At 36.4% G+C, this 11833-nt stretch overlaps 1 protein-coding gene across 1 annotated transcript; it reads right to left on the bottom strand.

Moving 5' to 3' along the window:
• Window positions 1-1973: 1973 nt before the first annotated feature.
• On the bottom strand, window positions 1974-10823 carry UFM1 (ubiquitin fold modifier 1; the record flags this gene model as incomplete). Its single annotated transcript, XM_010175214.1, has 4 exons — window positions 1974-2041; window positions 4084-4116; window positions 4527-4566; window positions 10766-10823. Coding segments are annotated over 4 exons (199 nt in total), but the record flags the coding sequence as incomplete, so codon positions are not given.
• Between the last annotated feature and the right edge of the window lie 1010 nt (window positions 10824-11833).

Below are 11833 nucleotides of genomic sequence, written 5' to 3'. Positions count from 1 at the left end.
AATCCCTGACATTCTGTGATTCTGTGAATACTGACCCCTGAGAGATGCCACTCATCACCGGTCTCCACTTGTACATCAAGGCGTTGAACACAACACTCTGAATGTGACCGTCCAGCCACTGACCAGATCTTTTGCATGTTACATTAACTACTTGCAACACAGTATGTCAAACAAATACTTTATGCTATCTGTGTTATCAGCAAAGTGACAGTGTAAGAAATGTCATCTCCCATCTGAAATTATTTTTACATAATCCTCCTTTACATAAACATCAAAGAATCTTAGCTTCAAGATGCATTTAACCACAATGGGCTTTCAAAAACTATATCGCACCTTTAGGTAGTAAAAAAAAAAAAGTTCCTGTTTGTTATATTCCAGTATCAAGTGTTTTTTCAAGTATTCATTCAAGAGATTTGCAGACAAAAATTACAAGCAATTAATTTGGTTCATCCTAATTATATTGTGGCACTAGATTAATAGAAATTACGCACTCTGCCCTTTAAGGGCAGTGTTCTGTAAAATTCTGCATAATAAGAATCATCTAGCTTGAAATGAATCTCAAAGCATGTTGATTAGAAGGTTAAAGGGCAGAGTTTTTAATTATTGTCAAAATCTAATTAAGAATATGAGAGAGGAACAAAGTTTGCACTTTTTTCGTATAATTATATGACCACCTTTATTAAAATAAAGGAAAACCCAGAATTTTACAATTCACCTTAGATTTGGAAAATGTTTACCGTCAATATAATTTTCAGAAGATCTTTCATCTATATCCTCAGTTTACACCCACTCAGAAAAGCATTTTGTACTTCCACACTATCTGACACATTTTCTGAGCATTTTTCTGGAGCAGGATTATTGCACAGCACAGTTGTATTTGGGACAATACTCATTTAACCAAGCACTACATTGCCCATTGTTCTTTCTGTTAAACTCAGCAGGAGAGAAAAAATGCAACAGGGTAAGACTTTGCTAAATATATTAAGCCATAAGTAGATTACCAGTTCAAGAAAAGCAGCAATATCTCTAATTAAAATACACAACTGACAGTTTACCCCTGGCAATTTATAAACAAGAAGCATATAATCTGAATACAAACATTTCAGTGAATTCTCTGCTGTTTCCTATGTAACACACAGTAACAAAACAAGACGTTTAAAAGGAACCAATATTAGTTTTCTGAAAAAGGAATGACATATTTGACCAGTACCTACACATTCCCAAATTATTCTGCAATCCATCTCAGCTGATGGCACTTCACATGAGGAGATTAGGTCTCATAAATTCTCTGAAACTGCATTAAATTTAACTTGAAGTTTTAACACACAGAAGCCTCTGTTTTCTCATTTATCTAAAATATTTGTAGCAATTAAATCTTACAATTACTTCGGAATACTTGGCAGTTATTTACTTATTTGAGTAATAAACCTCTGAAATTTCCCTTCTATTTGGGCTTAATACTTGAACCATGTGAAAACTGTTCCTCTACACATGGAAGTAAATTTAGGAAAAAAAAAAAGTAAAAAAAAATTGGAAAAAAGTTTTAGTACTCAGTAGGAACAGTGTAGCAAAATCATAACACAGCTCCCCCCTACACAAAGTAGGCTCAACAATATACAATATTTTAATTATCGATTGACCGTGGCTGTGTGTTTATCCCTGTGGTGTCAGTAACACCTATAGAGAAGTCCATCTTTCTTTCAGGAACATAACATGGAATCAGTCCATTCTTCTACTGGTCAAGGAAGAATCAGTGCATGAGCCAATATATTTTAACAAGAAAATGAAATATTGTATTTGTTTAAAAAAAAAAAAAAAAATCCTGGGAAGGCATTTTTGCTCCCTTTAAAAAGGCCAATTCGTTAGTTGCATTTTGCAATTCCAAAATAAATAGACCTTTGCTGAATGGCAATGTCAATTATTCCAAAGGTTTCAGCAGACGTTAAGAACTCCCACAAAGGTTTCAGCAGACGTTAAGAACTCCCAACTCGATCTCTGGGAATAATCCGTAGATCTGAACCATGCTTTAGAAATACATTTCCTAAACAAACAAACAAACAAAACAGAATGTGTTACCAACCAACCAAATAAAATGTTACCTAAACAAGCATACACATGTAAAGGACAGGGAAACAGTGGAGTCACCATCCCTGGAGGTATTTAAAAGACATGTATATGTAGCACTTAGGGATATGGTTCAGTGGTGGACTTGGCAGTGTTAGGTTTATGGTTGGATAATAAAATTAGGTCAGTGTTTAACATCTTTGTAGTAATTCCTCTAATATACCAGAAATATATTTTTAATATTTCAATGGATTTCATCTTATCCCTCTTACTTCAAAGAGCTCTTATTTTGAAATAAAAATACCAGACCCGAAGTCAGCTAATAAGACTTGCAAGCTAGGGCCTTTCAAACTTTGCAGTTCCATACATGAATGACTGACTTCACTTATACACCACAATAATTTCAAGACCAGGAAATTAAGTTTTACTTCTCTATAATTATTTTCTTTTATCTTGAGGTCATTCATGCATATACTAATTTTTAATTCTCTCCTTGGTTATGTACTTATCTGCTTCTAACTTCAAAACCTCAACTGTACTTTTCTTTTAGGAAGGGTCTCCACATATCCAAGTGTAAGTCAGTCTCATTTTAGCATAAAAAAAAAATCTTGAACTTCATATTTATTATTGTATAGTCTTAATCATGATAGTCTTTTCAAGAGGACATAGTTATGAAAATGAGACATTTCTAACACTTAAACATCTAGAATATTTTCTGCACATGTTCAGGATTATCATTCAGGTTGTCATTTTCCTCTATTAAATTAACATTTGAAAATGAAAACACATTGCTAAAAGTGGTGCATTATTTAATTACTACATGGAACCTTTTTTTTTAACTTCATATTGCTATAGCATGAAACAGACTATATGGATTTACTTTATACTATTTACCTTACATAGCTAAGTATGGTGATAATACCTCACTTTCTTATTCTCTCTTTAGATCTTAAAAAAAACAGGCTGTGGTATCTTCAATAACAACTGACAGACAAAGGGAACAAACGAATGAGACCTGGCAGAGATTTCATGCAAAAAATAGAGAAGCAGCAAATCTCCATCAACTCTTCATCACTTTTGCAAGCAGGAGTAAGTAGGTCCACAGTTTTCACTGGATGGTCATGTTCCACAAGCACCAAAGACATTTTTATTATTTCATAGTAGAAAGTTATGAACCTTTCTTCCCTAACAAGATATTCCACTCCACCATAACTCTCGTCTCAAATGGGTCTAGATTAGATTACTGTAATAATTTCCAAATTAATTTTAAAATATAGCTTTTCAAGAACAAGTCCAAAGAAGGCTCCTTCCAGAAAACAGACTATTAGTACAATTCAACATCTGTACTACATTTCTATGTATTTCAGGAGGTTATGGGGAAAATAACAGACTATTAGTACAATTCAACATCTGTACATTTTACTTATTTCAGGAGGTTATGGGGAAAAGCTTTATACTTTTCTGTGACAGAGATAAACTCTTGTCTCAGAGCAAGCCTCCACAGTTGAAACCATACATTTCTCACTTGGAAGCCCTTGGTAAGAACAAAAGGGCTATTGGAAGGAATATCCTCTCTTCTTGAAAACATGCTTTCCAAAGCTCATAGAGTTCCTGCTCTAAAACTGAGTATTATTTTTTAAACATATATCATCAGAAGTACTGCTAAAATAGGAAATACTACTGAACTAGGTACAGTGAGGAAAAAATACAGCTATTGCTTGTTATTTCAGTATCAGGTAATACAGTATTGCTCTTTTAAACTGCACACTAAATAGCTAATCTCTGAAGATCAGAAGTGCCTAATTTTTTTCACAGACCTAAATAAATGAATACTTCTGTGGATTTCACCTTTTACACCGCACTAACTCTACACTGAATGCAGTTTCTAACTACTGGGTAGCGCTTCTCCCATTTAAGAAATCAAAACTTAAAATATAAATCAACCCCAAGTGTTATGAATTAGTTTAAAAGAAAAGTAAGTGAGGTTTTTAAAACTGGGCTTCATAAATAATAACTTACCTGCTGTCTGTGCGGGGTTTATTCCTATACCATCTAGAAAAAGAAGTTTTTAAAAAAATCAGGAAAAAGACAGGAAGATGAAACAGACATATGACAATTTACTACACTAAACTTAGAGCTCAAAAAATATAATATACCAACAAGATATAATTATTACACCAGGTGTTCATGCAGCTATTTCCTATAACCAAACCCAGCCTTATCACAGGAGCTAACAAGAAACCTTCAGCACAGAAACACCAAGCTATTTATCTGGTTTTGCCCAAATAACATGGTATCAGTGGTTTAATATATTCACCCCATGCATAAGCAATTTAAATTTAAATTCAATTTACAGTCTGTAGAGGTTGTAAAAGAAAAGACACATTTGCTTTTACTAATACCCCTTCACTGAAACTACAATATAAAAACTATTAACAAATAAATATAAACTATATTCTTACCATTTGTTATAATGGCACTTGTTGCTGCAGGAACTTTGAACTAAAGGAAATAAGACATACAGGAAATAATTTTAAAGGAAATCAGACAAAATAACATAAGAGACAGTTAAAGCAGAAAATATATGGGGAATATTCAAAGCAATTATAATTTTAGCTGGTTCAGGTACAAAAAAAAAATTAAGAAAAGATTCCTCCCACATTTATAGATATAGCAAAATAAAGGTTTAAAGTAAAAACTGATTAGACACCTCAATACAGAATGCAAAATCTGCAGTACTAAACAACTAATTCAATCCAATTATTATTACTCATTAGATAGAAGTCAAGCATCCGCAATAATAAGAAACATTAGTTCTTATTATACTAAAGGAACATCTAAAACATGCATGGAAATGAACTTCTAAGCAGCATACCTGTTATGTCTAACAGGAGCTAAGTAAAAATTATCTTGAGCTAATCTTGGCTAATTTTGACCAATTTCCTAGCTTTCTCCCTGGCTCTATTGGGACCTTCCCAAATGCACTGCTCAAAGAGAATAGTTCACTCCAGGATTTGCTTACAAAAGGAAGCATGAACAGCACTGCATCACATCTGGCTCCCTCCTCAGATCTCTGACACCAGCCTGAGTAGGCTTGGTACCCTCAGTTACCACCATGTATCTCCACAGTACCCCACCTCCATGCACATCATATGCAGTCAGCTTTACAATACGAAAAGCCCTACTCAGGTAGGGTTGCTCTGCATACAGGCTTCAAACTATTTCAGAAGGTCTGAACCGAGGAAGCCAAAAATAATTCTTACAAGAGGGAGCTATGCAGGGCCAAAGAAAAATCCTGCAATGTGTAATGTGGTTGGACCACATGGGACAGAAAGGCAAAAGTGCTAGGCCATCAGTGCTACCTGGTCAGTCTGAGGACCAAAGGTTGCTACTTGGGCTTCCTTTAATTAGCACAGTGAAAAACTCTCAGGTAAAAGACTGGTGGTTCAGCAATGAGCAATTATCAGTGAAACCGCCTCACAAAGCACTTCATCCTCCTCTCTGTTCTTCCTTCACAACTTCTCTTAACAGGTTGCCCAGGGAAGTTGTGGATGCCCCCCCCACCGAAAGTTTCTAAGGCCAGGTTGGATGAGGCTTTGAGCAACCTGGTCTAGTGGAAGGTGTCCCTGCTCATGGCAGGGGGGGTGGAACTGGATGATCTTTAAGGTCCCTTCCAATCCAAACCAATCTTTGATTCTATATAGTGTAAGACAAGGGCCAGCTAACTACGAATGCTAACACTGAGTGTCTCCCTGGAAGAACTGCAGAGCTCTCATCTGCTGAACAAGTCACTTCAGCCATTCCTTTCAATGGCATTCACTTGCTGTGCTTTCCTCATTTTCTGATTGCTCAACTTAAGACTTCCAAGTCTGGTCTGCAGACACACTATACATCAACAACAACAGATAAAGCTCACAGAAACCATGCTTGAATAGAGTACTTAATTATTAATATACTGAAAAATTGTCTCATTTTATCTCCAGTCACACAAAATTAGCAGAATTTTTTTTTTGTTGGTTAACTTATTCTCTCTTAGCTTTTTATCCATAGCAGGTAAATCATATCACCGGCTCATCTTGCAGGGTGACAAGAAAACAGTAAGTACAGCACAAGGTAAGTTAGATACTAGTGTTATTGCGGAAAAGCCATGAGGAAAGTAACAATTAGTCTTCAGAGCAAGATTTAAATAATGAAGTTGATAAAACAGGAGCTACGTATTTAACAGTAAGAATATAAAAAATAATATGCTATCTCATAACAGCCAATGCATACATATCATATGCTGAAGAAAGTACGCCTTCATTTTCAAGTCCACTAACTTTGGGAACCTTGACTTAACATCTAAGGAGAAATCTTTTAACAGGTTTGGGTTTTGTGTTGTTTGTGTGTTTTGGGGTTTTTTTTACATAATAGGAGAAAATTAATTTATAAGGTTTCAACAGTGGTATTAATGTCAACCATATTAAGTCCTGCCTCCTGGAATGAGTCCATCTGCAATTCAAAAAGTAAAGGAACAGACCACAAAAAAACTTGAACAAGTGGAAATACATATTTAACTTAATACTTATGTTATTTTACTACAAGCAGGTTTCTATTGTAACTAAGTGATACAATGGATCTTTCATCCTAAATCTGAAAAAAAACCCAAAATTTAACTTCTTTAATCTTAAGTGCCTCTTCTAATTTCTTCTCTATCTCTTCTGATACACAACAATGCATGAAAGGGGTGGATCATTCACAGGAGGATGGATGACTTCTCATTTTGTGTCAATTTGCTTTTCAGTAGGAGAATCTACTGAAGGAGGAGATGCTGATACTCTAGGGGCACATGAGAACTGTGTGGCAATCAGTCAGTGAAACATGAGTTAAGATTCTCTTATTGCTTCATATTGTATTGTGTTAGAAGATAATAAAACACTGTTGTCTTAGCCCAAAATACTGGGTCAAACAGCAGTAGTTGTCAGCTACACACTCAGCACATGAAAATAATCACAAGTATAATACAGAAAGCGAAACTACTGCAGGAAATAATTACACATAATTTGGTGCAATATGGTTCACTGCTTAAATTAAAAATCCTTCCTATGGCTGCTAAGCATATGTTTCCCATGCTGCAAATATACAAGCTTTCTGTGACACAAAGTCAAATGGATACTCAAGCAGCAAAAAAGTTCTGTATCCAGCAGATAATCCCTGGCTTGCTTTGAAAACAAACTGGGTAACATCCAGCCCCAAACACATACTTTAACAAAAGAGACTGTTTGCTTTAAAAACTTTATAAATTGATAACTGAGGCTGCCATAAAACTGATTTTCTCCAATGCTAGGAAATACATTTGTCAATACCTTCAGTCAAACCATAAGGAAAATATAACAATCATATACCAACAATTCTATCCCTTTCTCCCTTTTTACAATGATGACAAAAGTCCTCTACGGTAACAAGCTCATCTCCTTTTTGCACAATGAACAGCAGATAAGTACATTATGTACCAAGTAGCTCTAACAGATGAAAGAAGGATGCCACACATTGTAAATGAGAACATTAACATGGTCACAATAAACTGTGACAATTGTGGAAAGAACTACAGATAGATAAGAACTGAAGACAGCAGCGTACCCTGTACTCTACATTTCAATTTACATTTTTCATATAAAGTCTGTAAGACAGAGAAAATAAAAAATAAGAAGAGAGTTAAATTTGCACTATCCAAATTATCACTGGCAAATGTATATATTGGGAAAGGCTGAGACTGCTACAAATGATTGAGACTTCCCGAGACCTCGCCATTTAATGATCCAGTTTTCTTTCACTTCCAGCTCTGCCAATTGTGAATTGTGTCCAGTGAACTTTCACATGTTATGTGATGTGCTAGAGATGATAGGAAAAAAATCTGTTATGTATTTCAGTTATTTACAAGAGAAGAAAAGAAGGAGCAAATCTTGTTTTGTGCAATGAAAATAAATTCAGAAAACTTTACTTGGAAAAACTGTAACCTTTGACAAAGCACTGTGACTGAAACTTGATATGTAAGAAGACCATTCCACATCACGGCTACAGTTCTACCGTCCCAGGGGAATCTGGTTATGATTTGGTCAAACTTTAAGACTCTGAAAAAAAAAAAACCTCTGTAGAAACTTGCTAAGGCTAAACAGACGAAATGTAAATCTTTCTCTGTCCCAAGAGCTTTAGTCACTGAAGAGATAATGCAATTCCACTTCCCCTGGAGACCAACTAACATCCTTGTCCAAAATCCAGGGCTACAGTTTGATCCTTCCTTTACATGTTTTGTATAAGGTACTGTGAAACTAGTATCTGAATCACAATACACAGCATAAGTAATGTTAAGCTATGCTGTTCAAGGAACAGAAAACATTTACAGAAGACAAAAATTCTCTGTCATTCTTTACAATGCCAGTTGACAAAGGATCAAAGTAGCTCTGCTCCTGAGGAAGAGTCTAACAACCTTTTCTGTTCTCTGTCTACAAAGCATTTAGTTCTGCCTGGCCTCACAGAGATATAAAAAGCTTTAGTAACACATCAGCATCAACAACTAAAACCAGCACCATATTCTGAAAAATCAATCACACATTCATGTTATTAATTTCTATTTAACACTGGCACAGGCTAATACAAAAGTGTTTCACACTGTTTGCGGGGGGAGTTAATAAAGTGTTCTTCCTATTTTCTTTAAAAGGAAATGTTTACTGTATAGACATTCAATGGAATTACTCTAGTGAGCATTAGCAACACTGGGCTCTTTTACATTCTATTAGACATTTGCAGTATTTCTTGTGAGCCTCCAAAAAACATCTACAATTGTTTTATAAAAAGGTGCTGAACCAGAGTGGTCTGAGGTCAATCAGCAAAACTCCCATAGACGCTCAAAACATTCATGTCAACTAAAAGAATGGTCCATTGAATGTGAATATTTAAGTAATTAATTATCCGCTAAATCCATGTCAGAGAGGACCCTATCACTAACACTATGGTTCCACAAGTAGGTAAAGTTAACAGGTTTGATGGCAACCCTCCCACCAGAAGCGGCCCCTCATTCCTCATATCTCCAAGTACTTGGTCCAACTCAGTTTTCGTGGTCCCTCATCAATGGCATGAATCCAGACTAGAGAAATAATAGGTGTGAAGACAAACCTAGCAAGAAAAAATAGCTTTGTCTGAACCCACACCATCTCTCTAAGATGAACCTGTAGCCGTATGTTCAAAGGGGTGACAGAAGGGAAGGAAGCAGCAGCCAGGGTCAGTTTTGGAAGATACGACACCTTACATCAGTTTAAAGCGCTTGCAGATGGCAGCAGTAAAAGTGAGCCTGATAAAGACAACGAACTACCGACGAACTAAGTTCAACAGACTGACACGGCAAAGAAACGTCAAAAAAGACCCTCTGATTAATGATACAGTTTGAATGACTCACTGTGCAACTCCATCAGACCTTGATCTGGCACGTGTGAGGTTACAGGAATCTGTAACAAGGACCTGAAGGGGAAGGTAACTGTCTCTTTTGGAAACAGCCCACAACTACAGCAGCAACAATACTTCCGAGTTCAATCTAGGTCTCTACATATGGGTTTTATGAGCATGGCTGCACTAGTCCAGATCAAAAATAATTGGAAAAAAAAATAGTAAAAAAATTCCTAACTAAATCAGTAAATATTTTAATAGTATTTATTATTCTGTGTATTATTCTGTTCAAGTGAAGTTACAACAAACAATCCACAACCTCCCACCACAAGCTGCGTTTCCACTAAGAACTTCTGTCACATAGTGACATAACACTTCTTACGTTGTCACATAACTCCAACAACATAAGAAGACTCAAGACATGGAGTTCATTATCCTTCCTAATTATTTATTTTATTACAATTCCAATGCTTGAACAAATGAAATTTTCAATAACCCAAAATTTGCCAAGTTTTCTTACACAGACAGAAGTAGAACTGCAAAAACAGACTCTCAGCTGAACTTGTTTGCTGACTAGATGAAAAAAGCCATCATGCTTTTAAGCATCTTATTTTACTGTTTACACTCACATTAACATCTCTGTTTCTCTGTACACTTAATCTGAAGCAGACAGGATGCATCTCTCCAAATACATTAGATGGGCAATTTAGGCACCTATTGGTTTCGGATTCCATGTGAAAGATCAAACACTCAGAAGTCAAAGAACACATTATACAATTCTTATTCACTTATTCAGTTTTTTTTAATCTAGCTGATATGCCTCATCTCAGTATATTCTATAACCAAAATTTTTATGTCTTCCAAAGTCAGAAATTACTAGAACTGAATGTGAGAACAGTTTAAGAATTTCCTGAATAATTCTAAGAATTTTACAGATATTCTATGAAAGCAATTTAAAATGATAACTATTCATTAGCAGAATCTTTATGTTCACTGTAATAAATTTTTATATTATTGATATTAAATGGTTTAATTTAATTGCAAGGAAGAACACAGAGTATGTAAATATCTGCTGTTGATGTGTAAATTGTGTAAAAATATCCAAGTTTAGGATTATGAAAGTTCTGGCAGGCCCGCACTGACACTAGTAAAGCTTGTGTCCATGTGTATCTAACAAAAGCATTCTTTGTGCTGAATTAACCATTGTTTTTTACAATTAAAAAGCTTCTGCTTTCAGGAATGTTCAGAAAGATCAAAACTGACTTCATTACTTTTTACTTACTTCTTCTGCAGCAAACTTCAAGACAGCTGTGAAAGGTGTACTTTCAGGCACACTTAATCTGAAATTACAAAGTAAGTAAGCACATGACTGCTAAGACAAACTGAAAAGCAACTGTATTTGTTATTAAACTACAGGTTAAAATTTCACTGTTACCAGTGGTAAAACTCTTGCCACAGACGCAGTCGTACTGTTCAAGCTCTAGATCAAAGCCTAAAAAGCAAAGGTGCACGCGGTAGTAGAATCACAGAACTGCCTGGATTGGAAAAAACTTTTAGGAACATCAGGGCAAATCACTAACCTCACACTGACAAGTCCCCAACTAAACCATGTCCCTCAGCACTGTATCTGTGCAACTCTTAAATACCTCCAGGGATGGGGCCTCCACCATCATCGATTCTAACCATATCTATCCACTACTAAACCATATCTCCGAGCACCCTGTCTACCTGTCTTTTAAATACCTCCAGGGCTGGTGGATCAGCCACCTCCCTAGGCAGCTTATTCCAGTGCATGATAACCTTTTCCGTAAAGAAATTTTTCATGACATCTAATCTGTACCTCCCCTGGTGCAATTTAAGGCCGTTGCCTCTTGTTCTATCACTAGTTTCCTGGGAGAAAAGACACACACCCGCCTTGCTACAACCTCCTTTCAGGTAGTTGTAGACAGTGATAGGGTCTCCCCTCAGCCTTCTTTTCTCCAGGCTATACAACCCCAGTTCCCTCAGCCGCTCTTCATAAGGCTTGTTCTCCAGCCCCTTCACCAGCTTGGTTGCCCTTCTCTGGACACGCTCCAGCACCTCCATGTCCTTCTTGTAATGAGGGGCCCAACACTGGACACAATATTTAAGGTGTGGCCTCGCCAGTGCCGAGTACAGGGGAAGGATGCCCTCCCTGGTCCTGCTGGCCACACTGTTCCTGATCCAGGCCAGGATGCCATTGGCCTGTACAGTAAAACAAACCAGAAAACCCCTGACCGGTGAAGCAGCAGCAGAAAATCGCCTCTTGTTTCACACGGAGGGAGAAAATCGCCATTTCCACTCATGCGACAGCGCTGCCAGGACGGCCATT

Source organism: Antrostomus carolinensis, unplaced genomic scaffold (assembly GCF_000700745.2).
Source record: "Antrostomus carolinensis isolate BGI_N321 unplaced genomic scaffold, ASM70074v2 scaffold1599, whole genome shotgun sequence".
NCBI classification, from domain to species: Eukaryota; Metazoa; Chordata; class Aves; order Caprimulgiformes; family Caprimulgidae; genus Antrostomus; species Antrostomus carolinensis.
Note: the sequence above shows the minus strand (reverse complement) of the source record. Positions and strands in the feature narration are given on the sequence as shown.